General features: G+C 38.5%; 1 protein-coding gene across 3 annotated transcripts in view; it reads right to left on the bottom strand.

Moving 5' to 3' along the window:
* Positions 1–1,169: 1,169 nt before the first annotated feature.
* Positions 1,170–15,000, bottom strand: part of LOC138060490 (fibroblast growth factor receptor 1-like) — a 14,934-nt gene continuing 1,103 nt past the window's right edge. Inside the window, exons 2-15 of one of the 3 annotated variants that reach the window (XM_068906284.1) lie at positions 12,043–12,201; positions 10,647–10,982; positions 9,690–9,856; positions 8,937–9,108; positions 8,073–8,295; positions 6,786–6,964; positions 6,103–6,213; positions 5,658–5,848; positions 4,434–4,556; positions 4,088–4,158; positions 2,823–2,863; positions 2,641–2,740; positions 1,601–1,703; positions 1,170–1,434 (exon numbers count right to left, since the gene is read on the bottom strand). In XM_068906284.1, the coding sequence (XP_068762385.1) occupies positions 1,330–1,434; positions 1,601–1,703; positions 2,641–2,740; positions 2,823–2,863; positions 4,088–4,158; positions 4,434–4,556; positions 5,658–5,848; positions 6,103–6,213; positions 6,786–6,964; positions 8,073–8,295; positions 8,937–9,108; positions 9,690–9,856; positions 10,647–10,982; positions 12,043–12,160 (2,040 nt within the window). In that variant the 5' untranslated portion in view covers positions 12,161–12,201 and the 3' untranslated portion in view covers positions 1,170–1,329. The remainder of the gene's footprint in view (positions 1,435–1,600; positions 1,704–2,640; positions 2,741–2,822; positions 2,864–4,087; positions 4,159–4,433; positions 4,557–5,657; positions 5,849–6,102; positions 6,214–6,785; positions 6,965–8,072; positions 8,296–8,936; positions 9,109–9,689; positions 9,857–10,646; positions 10,983–12,042; positions 12,202–15,000) is intronic. The other 2 variants (XM_068906286.1, XM_068906285.1) reach the window with 2 other exon arrangements.

Here is a 15,000-nt window from a genome sequence, read left to right as displayed (position 1 = left end):
TTGTCCCCGCGAAGTGTGCCATGAACTTCATGTCGCTTCAACATATTCCTGAAACATGTACCCGCAACATTTTCGATTCATGCGTGTGCAAATGTTGTGATTTTGTCCCAGCTGAAGGTCTCCGCTACACGATCCTAATGCATGTCGCCTCAGTGTGTACTACACACCTTTTTGTCTCTATACAACATGACTCCTCGTATCTACCTGCCTCAAAAAAACTTTTCAAATGTGCTGCGATTCATGCGATCGAAGCTGCCTTTATAAGTTAAGCTTGCCTTGTGCTTCAAGCCGTAGCATGGATTATTTGTTGATGAGTACCGCGGCAGATTTTAAGTTACAATGCCGTTTCTTCCGGCATACAATGAGCCATTTGAGGGATCTTTCGATTCTCGCGATCGGAACAACTCCCGCGAGATTTGCGCCGAAACTGTTGTAACCGTTGCAGGAATAAATGAGTTAAAATCATCTTTTTGAGCTTTATCATTTCACCGGTTCGCGGGTCGGTAAATATCCACCTGAACAGCCACCTCCACTCTAGTGTAAGGTTGTTGATTTATATCCTTGTCATCATCATCATGATTATGATTATGATTATGATTATGATTATGATTATGATTATGATGATTATTATTATTATTATCCTCATTTCCGCATAACTTTCAGAGTTGAAAATGGCTTTAAATCACCAAATTTGTAGTGTTCTCAGGTATCTGTCTCGATCCCCTTCGTTCATGGTTCCTTGCACTAAAAGGTGCTTCTACTTGCTTGGATACAGTGAAATCCGCAATTTTTAATCTCAACGACGCTCAACGAAGTTGACTTCAACTTAACATATTGTCATCTTGTCTAAAAACCCGTTTGTTTACCGTTTCCTGGCATGCAAGATTACGGCGTAGTTACGGTTGTTAGGGACTGACTGTCACGTTCCTCGTGCAAGACCTTTATAATGTTTTCTCCTATATAATTGGCCGGCTGTTTAAATAGGTCAAAATAGTAACGGGTAATGAATAAGTTGAAGACAAAACTATGTATGAGGATGGAAAATGCCAGATCAGCCAGGCAACTTTTTCCCGGAATTTGGAATAAGTTGTTTTCTTTTTGTGAAGTATCCCGAACTAGCATACATGAGTGATAAAGCGACAAAAGTGCCTTCAAATGAAATTCAGACGTTTGTTTCAACACCAGACAATTAGTAATCATTTATGCCACCTCTATACAATATTTACAGAGTCAGAAACTGTGTTTTTCGTGTAAACTGTCACCAAAACTCCTTTTGACTCCACCAAGTCAGAGACTGAACCTCCTTTCCTCCCCGGCACAATCTCTCTCTCAGTTCACCCTCGATACTTCATTTGGAAAAGACTCTGAGATATGCCATTTGTGTTCTGCCTCACTATGAATTCCTTCACCTTGCCTTGTATTCACGTAATCAACCTGAAAATAATTTAATGAAAGAACCAGGGCACAGTTAATTGCATTCCTCAGGCAGCCGGTTAGTTATTTTCTCAGTCACTGAGTCTTTCAATAGGCCATCCATTTCATCGGTCATCATTCAGTCAAACTTGATTTACCCGAACGCGAATCGAAAGACAATATCTACCTTGTGCACCTTTTCTAAATAAGACTTCAACTTTTCAGCGATAGCAGCAAATGTAGGTCTCTCTGATGGAGTTTCGTCCCAGCAAGAGGACATCAGTTTATACCTTCCAATGGGAAATAATTGAATTCACGTGTGAATACCAAATGAGTAGATTTTCTGCACGAAAATAAAGATAATAGAGATAGACGAATGAAACCGAAACGGAAACTTAAAGTGGTAAAATGATGAAAAATCACTTCGGTCCTTTTTTTCTTCAGATTTTGAGAGTGTGTTTGCTTAACACCTGAAAGGCAAAATTTTGAGCTTTGATATTTATCCAAAGGTTGTTTACTTTGAGTATAAGTTTAAGATTTCACCGTCTGCCATTAGTCACGTTCAAAACTGACCGACTGGACCTCAGAGAATTGAATCTGGGAAAAACTGACGTCATTGACTCACTAGCTTAAAATTTCAGCCTATAAATGCAGTTTAATATGTATGCAATACGTGAGTTTTGCATACATATTTTGCAATCCGAACGGCCCGGGACTCTCGTGCTGCGTATTAAAGCCCCATTTACACGAGCAATTTTTCCTTGACAAGTTTTCCTTGACAAGGAAAAATTGCTCGTGTAGATGGGGAATAGTCGACAAATTTTCCTTGTGAAGGAAAATCTGGCGTGCTAGCTTTTCCTTGACAAGGAAAAATTGTCAAGTCTGAAATTTGCTCGTGTAATTGCTCGTGTAATTGCTCGTGTAAATGGGGCTAAAAGCCCCATTTACACGAGCAATTTTTCCTTGACAAGTCCACTCAGTTGCATACAAACGCATGCATTGCATTTTTAAACCAGTGCGTTTTGGACGTCATTTTCTCCTCGATACAGTCGTCTCAAGATTTTAAAGTTAATACTGGCGGACCATTAAATTTAAGTTAATTTAAAGAAGAGTCTTTCTAAAATTAAGGCTTAAAACTTGGGTTACTTACTGTTTAGTTAACATAGTTTTGAAATCCAATATAAAAAAGAATTAGGGTGATTTTTGATCATTGACTCTTAAACTTACATCTTCTTGCAGCAATGTTCAGGGGAGGACATCCTTTCACCCCGAGAGAGATAGGTTTTGAGCTCGAATGGAGTCTCTATGAAAGGGTATGGCTGTTCACCTAGGAATAAATAATGAACATTGATTCTATCAATTCTTTCCGGCGGTTGAAAAAAGAAAAAAAAATAATAATAATAACGCACCGTAAGCTGCAATTTCCCACAACACAATGCCAAATGACCACCTGTAAGGAAGAACAAAACAGACACAAATTAAATTGGGAGAAGTGATCCTCTCATTTACCTGGACAATTTACGAGTGCCTTCAACGGTGGCTTCGTATCTCAGTTGGTAGAGCATTGCACTGGCATAGTAGATCCCTTTATAGCCACCTGAAAGACTATTTCTTAAATTATCCAGGTGAGTACAAGGATCACTTCTCTCAATGTTGTCTATAACCCGCACTTCAGGCATATACGTTTATTTTATAACAGACACATGCAGCTAAATAGAGAGCTTTAGTTCTATGACGAGAACTACTACGAGTACGAGATTTTCTCAAAGAACAACACTGAGCACGCGAAACCAGCCTCATTTTGGCGGGAAAAACGTGATTGTACGAAGTTTTGCAAAAATGTCGTCGTGTCAAAACAACTCAACAACACGGTAGCAGTTTTGGCATTTTTCGATCAGCAAAAAAGCTCAGCTACCAGTAATAAGAATATGTCAGCAACCTACACTGCTAACGAAGAGTAACCTTAATCATCATACATAAATCTTCTAGGTATTTTCGCTAAAAATAGGCAGTCAAATCTTGTACTTGTTCTCGTCCTCGTCCTAGAATTTAAAGCTCTCTAATAGTAGCATCATGGAGAGCGAGATATGGAAAAGATAACTACTGACAACAAGAAAGAGACGAGACAAGAGAACGCTTCAGTCACTCAACACAATATGACAACGCATAACTTGAGGATAATTACATAGAGGATATTACATGGCCGTGCGGAGATACGAAAATTTTCTTCGAGTGAACGAGTGAAATATTTTTCAACATTCGAAGAGAAATTTCGTCATCTCCAAGCGGCCATGCAATATTCTTTTTATTATATAAACACCAATGAAATACTAAATAATTTCACGAAAGGCATCGAAAGACGCGACTTTTATACGTAACCATAGCAACAGTGATCTTTTCACTTGTGAAAATAACACGTTATCATTCATGTTTTCGCGCGAAAGTTCACTTGATATTTCTCTGGTGTTTATATAATAAATGAGGGCTCAAAACACTTGGTGGAAAACTGGGGCAATTGCAATGGACGACACTTTCTTACGAAAAAGTGCAATGGAAGACACTTTCTTACGTCATGTAAATTGTACTTTTTGACTAACTTTAGCTAACACAAGCTTTGCATTCTAAAGCATATTAGTTAATAAGATTATTAACTGACTGGTGATTAGTTACTTACACGTCGCTGCAATAACTATAGCTGTGATCTTTCAATGATTCTAAGGATAGCCATCTCCAAGGAACTCTGCCCTATTGAAAACAAATGTGCAAAAGTGTGTGATTAGGCAAGAACAGGGCAGGGTGTTTATTATTTGCCATGGATTAAATTAAGCGTAAGCCGATACGAAAAAGTAGTAAAAGCCAACTGCTAATGTACAAGAACTCGGACACCTTTTTGATTTGCGGTTATATGTCTGAGCGGTTTACTTGACATTAAAGACCCAACAATGCTTGAAGCATAGAATTAACAGCATTTGCCTAAATACAAAAATCGCTAAGGGTAAATGCTGCATTTTCATACTTACATTGGAGGTTTGAGTATAGATGCCATCCTTTGAAATGTCTCGTGCCAAGCCAAAATCTCCCACCTTAGCCACGTTGTTATGGTCAATGAACACATTTCTGGCTGCAAGGTCACGATGAATGCACTAAAGAGAAATAGACCTAGGCGTTTTAGGTAATCAACCATAACTGACCTATAGGCACCTGAGGACTGGATCAAGGGCAAAATGACGCCATAATTACTCGATCAAGAGTGCACTGTATGCAAGACAAATGTCAGTCGTGTACACGTTTCAGTATTCTCGACCAAACTCTCTCTTCTCTCTAATAATACAGAGATTTAGCATCACCTTTGCGTGAAATGGCAAACATCGGATTGCCGTTTCACGTTTCACATGAAATGGAGTGAAGCTTGTGACACTAGCTTTCGTGATTCCCGGAAGAATGGACTCTGTCAATGTCGAAACGTTTGTTAAAAAACACAAAAACTCCGAGTCTTTTTAAACATTGTTTGTAGAAAAAGACGCTATACATGAATATGAAAAATCATTCCCTGTCTGTTAATTGAACGATAACCACGAAACGTGATTTTTCCTTGTTTGACCTACCAGAAAAGAAGCTTTCGTGGTCCTTTGTTTTCCACAAACGACTTCTTATGAAAAAGAAAGTTTCACGTATACGGCAAAGGCAAAATTGCCTACTCTCACGGAGAAACAGCAAGCAGCAACCGCCAAACGCAAAAAATGGCTGGAAAATCCATGATCACCTGGGGCCCGTTCCTCCAAAGTCCCGAAATTTTACGGGTCATTTTTGGGTGTCGCAATTCCCTCTGTATCTCAAGAACGGAGAGGATTTGAGTCGTCAAACTTAAGAAACAGTTTGGTTTTTGTTACCTTGAAAACATGTTAAAAGATCGGCTTTCCTGGACAAGCGGTTGGCAGGTTGACAAATGGCTTTTCGGGACTTTCGAGAAACGGGCCCCTGGTCAGTTTCGCCGTTCGCGCTTTATGAAACGCGATGCTAAATCTCTCTAGTAGCATGGAAGACTGTTCAAATAGAAAAATAAAAATAATAAAAAAAGCCATTTCTTATGATCAACCGCCAGCTTGAAATGAATTCTAATAATAAGCAACACACTTTGAAATTTGAAGATAGACGTGACTTGTTTTTTGTTCAGAGAAGAACATTATGTAAGAGTTGCGCCAGGTTCTAAATTTTCGACAAAAACTCAGTGAATATCAGCCTACCTTTTTCTCTTGTAAGTGTTTCATTCCAAGGGCGATTTGCAGCGCTATGTCTAGTAAATGACGATCGCTTAACCCAAACGGTACGTTTTCATATTTTCTTGGTTGGTTAGCTGCGAATTCGATCTTCTTGGATTTCAAAAAAACTTCAAGGCTTTTTCCATTAACCAGTTCAGTAACCAAGAGTATCTTGTCTGAAAAACATAATCATCTATTTACCACTGAATTATTCAAAAGATATTCATCTACTGAACTGTCTTTTGCCTGTAAATGGATGGACAAGCTTTTTTTTCGTCTAGAAATCGTACGCCTTGAAGAATTATAAAGGAGTCTGAGATGTCAGCTCAAAGATTTTCAGTTCCGTATAAATTTAATTTCAAGTCATTGAATTCCTTTGAGTGTTCAGACTGTTATATTGTATTGTCGGAACTTTTGTTTAAAAACTTACCACTCTTTATGCATTCCCCCACAAAATTGACAATGTTTGGATGCTGCCCAGCCTGCTTGAAGATCTTTATCTCATTCAAGAGGTCGGAGTTTTCAGAAACACCTGCGGTATCTATGCATAAATAATAATCACAATGTTCAAATTAACTCTCTGCTATGTAGTGAGACCCAAGAAGGGGGGAGGGGGCGGCTGACCTAGGTGAAAGAAGATCTTTCACCCAAGGCCACCCCTCAAAAGGTGACAACTCGTAGTGTGCTTTGTCGCAAAAAACCGAACTAATCGAATCAACGAAAATGTCAACAAACATTATCTGAGATAACCACTCTTGTGAAGGGCTTCATAGGAATTCAAAAAGCGATGGCTTGAATGCTGGCTCTTCTATCCCCGCATTGGCTGTTCTCTGGGTAACAAATGACCTCGAACCAGGAACACTTTGTGATGTAAGGCGAGGACCTTCACCGTTGCGTCAACCGTAATCATTATTCAGTTTGGCATATGACACCTAGTGTACAGCCAACTGGTCGCCTCCTTCCCAACACATCCGTATTGAAATCGTCCTTTCTACGCAGCTAGCGATAATTCTGAATTAGATTTTCTCACCTTTTTCAATTCTTAAAACAGCTTAAACGGAGGGAGGCTTATTTTAGTCTTACTGAAACCAGTTTGAAAAGCAATGTGGTTACCTTTTAGCTGTTTCACGGCCACGTCTAATATTTGTCCATTCTTTGCACGATACTTTCCCTTCCGAACAATCCCGAACGCTCCTTCTCCAAGCTTTTCATCCTCGAACACATGGAGTCTTGGAAAATCAATTCGCCAGTTTTCTTCAATGTCAAAACATTTCGGCGAATAAGTGCTTCTTCTGTGAGCAAAAACATGTTACACTTGTCGTGAGAATGGGCTCTATCATGTCATATATTTTCTCAGTACTTGGTTCCTAAAAACATTTATAATCCAGCAAAGAACCTGAATAAATAAATGTAATTTCTGACGTTTGAATGATCTAGGAACGAATTAGTCAGAAAATGATATTCTGACGGCACGGTGGAGAGGCTTGGGTTCGGTCAGGTGACTTGGGTGACTATTTAGGGTTTTTGGCGGGTGATATCTGTAATTCTACGTCAGTCAGTCCTTCTGGTGGCTTTCCTTTCTTTTTTTTGTTTATTTTATCATGGAAGGGTAGTGTAGGTAATGTATTATGCCTTTTCCTCGAGGTTCAGTGCCACTGCATTAGATGAGGAATACGTTTCCACCTTTTTTGGCCACAAATAAGGAGTGGTTTTTTGATGGTTTTTCGTATCTGGCGTCGTACATTAAAAAGCCCGGTTTACACTACAAAATTCTTTTGGCACGGCTCGGGTGAAATAGGCACGGGTCCCCCAAAAAAAAGGTTCGGCTCGGATAAAATTTGCAGTGTAAACAACCTGTCAGTACCAAATTTTATCCGTGCCGAACCAAAATTCTTACCCGTCCTGGGACTTTCAGCGAGGTAGTCCGAGCACGGGTAAAAATGGTACGGGTGCTGAAAAAATAGGCACGGTTCGGATAGAACAAGTAGTGTAAACACTTTAAAGGGCCAAATTGGAGCCCTAATTCATATAGGCTAGCGGTTTTTTGGTGTATATTTCAAGATGGCTGCTCATACTCCACTAAAATCACGCGGACGTTCTTGATTGTAATTGAACTACGCATGTCTACAAGAGAACTTACCCGGGCCCAAAAATTTTGGCACGGTATTTTTGATACGGTAAAAATGGTGTAGTGTAAACAAAGTTTGCCGAGGTCTTTTCAGGCACCCGTGCCAATTTCACACGAGCCGTGCCGAAAATTGTCTGTAGTGTAAACCGGGCTTTGTCTATTGCCTAGACTTAGTTCGTTATAAAGTATCCTTGTATTAAGCTTTTTTCCATACGCGGCACTTGTAACCATCACATGGCTGACTGCACTTTCCTAATAAACTATTTATTTACCTTTCGGAGTTTGCAGCAGTTTCTTCGTGAATAAATAGGTTATCGTTGCTTTCAGCGCTTCCATAGCCGCTCTCATTGCTCCTATGTATACAAACACATCTCAGTTGTTCCTCTGCTTGTTCTTTCTTATTAGATTTTGGAGGCCTTCTGGGCGGGATATGATCATTTGGTATAGGAGGCAAATCTCTTCTGGAAATGTCAAGCAGATTACTACCAAGTTCACCTGGGAAGAAAAATGGAAGGAATTACATGTTACTTTGTCCTTAAGAATATTAAACGACAAAGGCAACACGTACTTTTTTGAGGTATGGCTGTACTGAATAAGCAAACAGGGCTGCTTGGATTTAGTCTTTTTGTTGTGCACGAAGCTGGTAATTGACATGCAGATACAAATGAAATAAGAAAACATACGTGATAAACTCAAGATTTATGCTTGGCTTTTTGGGTTTGTGATTGTTCCAAACTCAAGATTTATGATTAGGGAGCAGGGATGGAGCAGCGGTGAGATCACTTGCCTACCAACAATGTTTCCCGGGTCTCGGATTCAATTTCCAGGTGTCATATGTGGGTTGAGTTTGTGGGTTCTCTACTGTGCTCCGAGATGTTTTTACACGGGTACTCCGGTTGCCCCCTCTTTTCAAAAGCTGAAATGATTTGAGTTGAGTTGATTTCTGTACATGTGCAGTGTAGTGCCCTAGCGCTAAATAGAGTTGGCACTTAATAAAGTTCAATATTACGATTGAAAACGAATGAAATTTCTTTGCATTTTTCTCTGCTGTGCGTGAATAAATTGTTAATTTTATTTTTTCTTGCACTTTTGTCGTCAGCATGATAATAAAATAATACAGAGAACTATAAGAGCACCTGACAGGGGAACGTTTTCTTGGCTTACAGCTCTTTGTGGTAGTAAAGGAGAAGCGGGAGTACTGTCAATGCTGTAGTAAAAGTTCTCCGATGTCTCTTGTTCCTCGAGGCGTATACAGTCTTGATCCTCTGAAGGTGTCTGCCTGCCTGCAGTGTTGTCTCTTTCTTGCCCCTTGAAACAAATGTTCAACGTAATTTATTTCTAATAAGAGACAGAATCTTCTTTTTTACAACGTCGATGCGTTTTCAGAACAATTGTTTTAGATGTGCCTTTAAGTAGAGCGTTAACCCGGAATTGAGATCCAATGGGCCATTTCCGAATTGTTGTTTGCCTTTGGTTAAAAACGAGTCTTGATGCTAAACCATTAAAATGTTAATGAGTTTGATATGCATGGAAATACACCATTCGTTTCCACTGGAATGGTTGTGCACCAGTACTCGCTTTGAAACCGAGGCAAACAGCAACTCGGAAGCGGGCTATTGATCATATTTACTGAATTTTAACTTGATACGCTATTGAAAATTAGCTCGTCTTCCAGGAAGACATCAAATCGAGGTACTTTTGCACTTTTTTAATATTCAATCAATATAACTGTTCACCTTGCTAATTGTTAAACCAAAAGGAAAAATGACCGTCGAAGGAATGCTACATAAATACAAGTATTGATGGTTATAGTTCTTGTTTATTTATTTGCACTCGTTTTGAAAACCTAAGTGCACGATTTTTTACGTAAAGATGCTATGATCACGTACCTCAGCTATTCGTCTTCTTAACTTTCGATACCAGAGAAAGTAAACTACGCTCCAGATTCCAAACGTTCCAAAAATGCAGATAAAGGCGATGGGCATGACCTTAGGGTCTAGTTTCCTTATTTCTGCTGGTAAGCGGGCTTTCGCCGAATATTCAGTTGGCCTTGCAACTGAAACGGAAAATGAGGACAGTCACTGACACTAGGATAAAACTTTAACAACAATAATAATAATGATAATAATGATAATAATAATAATAATAATAATAATAATAATAATAATAATAATAATAATAATAATAATAATAATGATGATGATGATGATGATGATGATGATAATAATAGTAATACACTGAGTCAACTAGTACTCTCCGTTAACTAAATAGTTCCCCATTTTACCATCCTGTCAATTACACATTTCCGTAAGCGGACACTTTTTCGTAAACGTACGCGGACACATTTGAAATTTAAAATTGGATTTTTCTTTTGTTTATGCTGTCTCCTAAGCGGACTCCCCACATATAATAATTGACTCTCGGAAGCAAAATCTGTCTTTATTTGCAAGAAAAACTATACTATGACCTTTGACAGGGCAACAGAACAGTCATTTGTCCGCGGGAAAGAAAGCTGTTCATTCGTTTGGCTTGATCAAGACTCCAATAAGAGCCCATGATTAGGAGCGAACAGCCTTAAATTCCTGTTACGGCGTTTTCGCAGGCCTATCTAAATTATTTTTAAATTAAATTAAAGGACGTCCTACACTTAACAGGGATGGGGGATGGGGGCCTGGACCTACCCCCTTTTTACGGCACACTCAATCACGTGACCGATGATGAAATCAATAACCCGACTGTTGAAAACGTTTGAATAGGGGCATTAAATACTGATTGTTCTGGATCGGGAAATAAAAAGGATCTCACAGTCAATTTGATTATAGTAAGCGCGTGAATATCATACTTACCAAAGAGAGGCTTTATTTCGATCTTCTGTCTTGTACACTCATTATTACCATTGCTTGCTTTGCAGGTAAAATTGCCACTGGAATTGAGTTTATTATGTGAGCCACCAAGGGTAAGAGTACAATTCATCACGCTGGAAGCATGTAAACAATCCTTAAGTTTACAATGATGCACCATTTTTACACTTGTCAAAAACCATTCTATTTCGCATGGTGCATTGTATTCCTTGTAATGGAGACTGTTTCTAGTAACCCTTGCTGTACAAGTCAGATTTAGAGAAGAACCGTAAACCAATGCGTCCACTGCTGGAGATGTAGTGATTTTAACGGAAGGAGCGTCTTTATACAACAAAAACAAAAGTAATAATACTAATAAATGAGGAATGTTAAAGAGCCAACTGCAATAATCATGTTTAATTAAAGGAACAAAACAACAACAATCAGGCAATTGAAATATTGAAACCTTTGCCTCTTACTAGGACCTCTGAAGGAGGACCGAGGTCCCTAAAGGGGGTCTTTTCAGCTTTTAAGGGAAAGTTTACAAAGTGTGATAGTGACTTGAAGTTTTAGAAAGATCATGAAAACGCAGGACTAAACGTTTTGGACAGTTCTCGGCTGCAAATCCCATCCATAAATCCACTCAAGTTCAGTGTAGTGTGAATTCCATCTTAATCAACAAGCATGAAACAAACCAGGGCTGGGGCGAGATGGCCCAGGTGGACAGACGTGTGTTTCGGTGAAGTGTAGCTTTTGCCTCCACACAACCGGAAAAATGAAGTCAAATCGGAAAAATAACAAGAAATAGACGAAGACAACGAAGTTAGTTAAGCAGCGCCTCGAGTGAGGGAAATTCTCCCGATGCAAAGCGACTAAATTCGAAAACGAATGATCTGGAAAATAAGCTTGCAACAGCCGAAAAAGCCATCCACGATTTAGAACGACAAGTTGAAAACCTTGAATTCGATCATGATACTCTCGAAAAATACACAAGAAAATTCAACGTGGAGGTTCATGGAATACCAGAATGAGAGAGAAATAAATACGAAAGACATTTTAAAAAGAAATGGGTGCTCATACCAACTCGATAAGCCTATTCCTCTGTTGTTCTATTGTTTGTTGTTGTTGTTGTTGTTGTTGTTGTTGTGTCTGTTTGTCTCCCTCTTTTTAGCTATTTATAATGTAAGGCGTTTTATCCTAACATAAAAATCCACCCTTCAATCTTTAATTTCTTAATAATTAATTTGTTGTAGTTCATTGTTGTAAAACATTGTTATAAAATTAGCCTATAAAAATAAAAAATAAATAAATAAATAAATAAAAGCATGAAACAAAGCTTGACAAGAAACAAACCCCGTCACTAGTTGAAAATTATTTTGATTGTCTTTATTCAACTACTTACTATTGTGAGGGACTTCCCCACACATCTGGCATGAGAGGAAACGAAGAAGCGATAGACAGCATGTGATTGGAAACAAGATGCGCCGCACAGTGCCACACTCGAAGAAGGTAACCATCATAAAACAACTGTAGAAGAAATGTGCCTGGATCCTCTATAATCCTGATTATTCCATGAAAAAGAAAATATAATCTGCTTAAGGCCCGTTTTAAACGTCGGATTTTACATGTGCCGAATCTAATGCACATGACTGAAAACAAGAGATTTTTCTCATTTGCATTACATTCGGCACATGTAAAATGGGATGTTTAAAACGAGCCTAAGTATATTCTCCACTATCTTGATACATCCAGGGAAATTTTGAAATCTTGTTGGATAAGAAGATCGGGACCGTATTGAAGATCGGGACCGTATTAATAAGCAAGAGGAAAAATTATTACGTACAACACAGGGGCACCCAACGACCAATTTGTTGTAAAATGTATTATTATACCCCAGTTAATGAAAATAAATGTTATTAAGGCATTTTCAGGTGTTTTTCAGTGTTGCTGGGAAAACATTATCTGTTCCTTTTTCCCAGCAAGACACACAAGAAATTTCCCAGCCAGCTAGATAAAATTGGCCAGCTGATCAAATTTATTTCCCAGCCAGGAATTCCGCGCGCTTTCAAATCCCTCGATCCAAAACGACCGAACAAAAGCGACAAAACCGGGACAAAACAGGTTTTTTCCGCAAGCGCAATCACTCTGACCAGCCGTCGTATGTTTGGGAGAGGGAAGGGGTTCTTTTTTTTTTTTTTTTTAGTCGTCCTCAGTCTTCAGACTTTCTACAGCCAGCTCTGGTTGAAATGCTAGAAAAAGTCAGTAATTCCCAGGCAAAACCTCTATCAATAACAAAATTTCCCAGCCAGCTCATCGAAACACCTGTATTTTTGCCAGCCAGCAAGATTCCTCTGGGGAACAGATAATGTGAGGAACAGATTCGTTGGGTGCCCCTGACAACATCAACCAGAATTGATCGTACAACCTTCATTATTCTGCTCATCAAGACCAATCGAATTTTAAGGGGACTTCCTTAAGGACGGTGCCTACTAATTCAAAGGTATTTTTGCCCCGATTTATGATTATGCTGGAAATGTAGATCTTAACAAGTGCTATTGAAATCCAAAAACAAAATTGGGGGTAACCACGCATTTTTCAAAGATAATTCATGAACAATATTTGTATAAAGCTGTAAAATACAAAGCAATGTATGGCGTTCTTTCTCAAATTGAAGCTCAATTATCTCTAAAGAATGCATGGTTACCCCTAACTTTCTTTTTGGATACCAAGAGTACTTACTAAGATCTATTTTCTCTGCATAGTTTTAAACCGCGCAAGTATGTCCTTGCATTTGTGAGCATCACTGATAGGAAATCCGAGTGTGTGGAGATGCGCAGAACGTATGCGCAGTAACAATAGTAGGCACCGTCCTTAAGTAATGCACTTAAGGTAGCCGAATACAGTTTTCGCGCGCGCTTTCGCTAACGCAATGCAGCGCGCGCAAGGAAAGGATTGCAAAATAATAATAATAATAAATAAAAATAACATGGCTTCAATACAGCAGTCATTTTATTTGCTCAATGCTTCCGCTAACTGTACTATTTTTTGTCATAATTAAACAAAGTGTTTTGATGGTTTTAGTCTCTTATGAGAAATGTATGTTAGAAAGGTAATTATGCAAAGAACTCTGCAATTAGCAGATTTTTCTTTGTTATCGAAGAACCCAGTTAAATGCAGCGCATTCGTAGTAAGTTTGAAAATTGTGATTGAATGCAGAATAGCTTTCTTGGAAATACGACTATTTCTCGCGAACCACTCGTTAGAATTTAACTTAATTTGACACGAAAATACTTTAAGAAATAAGTTACTGGAGCATTGAAAAAAATTTGAACTTTAACAGAGGAACTCCTAAATATTCCAGTGAATCTTCAACAAGCGATAATTAAAGATCTCTCTGTCAAATTACCATTAAAATAGTGTTGACTTGTGAGCATCGTTACAAGCTTGTTGTATGTAAATTACAAAGGAAATCTAATGACAAGATTTTCTGCAAATGAGCAAAACCGATTTTAAAGACCTGTTTTTATTTATTCATGTTGCCATGGAAACGGCAATACGTCAGCTTAATTATGAAAAAACCGAAGTTCGTTTTGTTAACTTGCTTTCTGCCATTTTTGGCGCCCAAAGGATAGGGGGTTTTAGAGAAAAAAGGTAAATGAAAAATAGGTATCAAAAACTGTGTTCAGCCACCTTAAGACCAAAAACACACGTCTTGCAAAAAAATGCACCTACGCCCGAGAACCTGACAAATATTGTCAAACTCTACCAAACTTCAGAGGAGCCGGTGTCTTGCCTCCGAGCAGGTCCATCTGTTTTTTTTCAGGATTCCGAAGAAAAAAATAATAAAAAAATTGGTTTTCCATTTTTTTCTTTCAGAAACTGTAAGTTCGTGACAATCCATGTTTTTTATTTTGTAGCCTAGTGCGACCCGGCCCTAATTCTATAGTCTCGTCACAAAAAAAAACAAAACAAACCAACACTAACAACAAAAACAAAAACAAACAAAAACAACAACAACAACAAATCTCTTTAAAAGCCCACATAGATTAGACCATACATAACAGAAAAATAAATTTAAAAAAACATGAGTTACGTTCCCGTTCGCTTGTTAGGAATGTAATACGAGTGAGGTGAGTCTTCCTCAAACGGTACTGGATTATCATGACTCTTCCCTTTCAACGCCAAACCTGTAATTAGTCAATAATTTAGTTCCTTCAAAAGGCTACAAAAATGCTTTTTTTTTTGGTTGGGCTAAACAAGCACATTAACCAGGAGTAGCGCCACAAGACCTTCTTAAAAATAAGAAAGAATTTCACGGAAATGAAAAAGTCCCTTATGATGAAGCACTCCATACGTCCTT

The sequence above is a fragment of the Montipora capricornis genome, chromosome 8 (genome assembly GCF_036669925.1).
Source record: "Montipora capricornis isolate CH-2021 chromosome 8, ASM3666992v2, whole genome shotgun sequence".
Taxonomy (NCBI): Eukaryota; Metazoa; Cnidaria; class Anthozoa; order Scleractinia; family Acroporidae; genus Montipora; species Montipora capricornis.
This window is presented reverse-complemented; position numbering and strand designations above follow the sequence as displayed.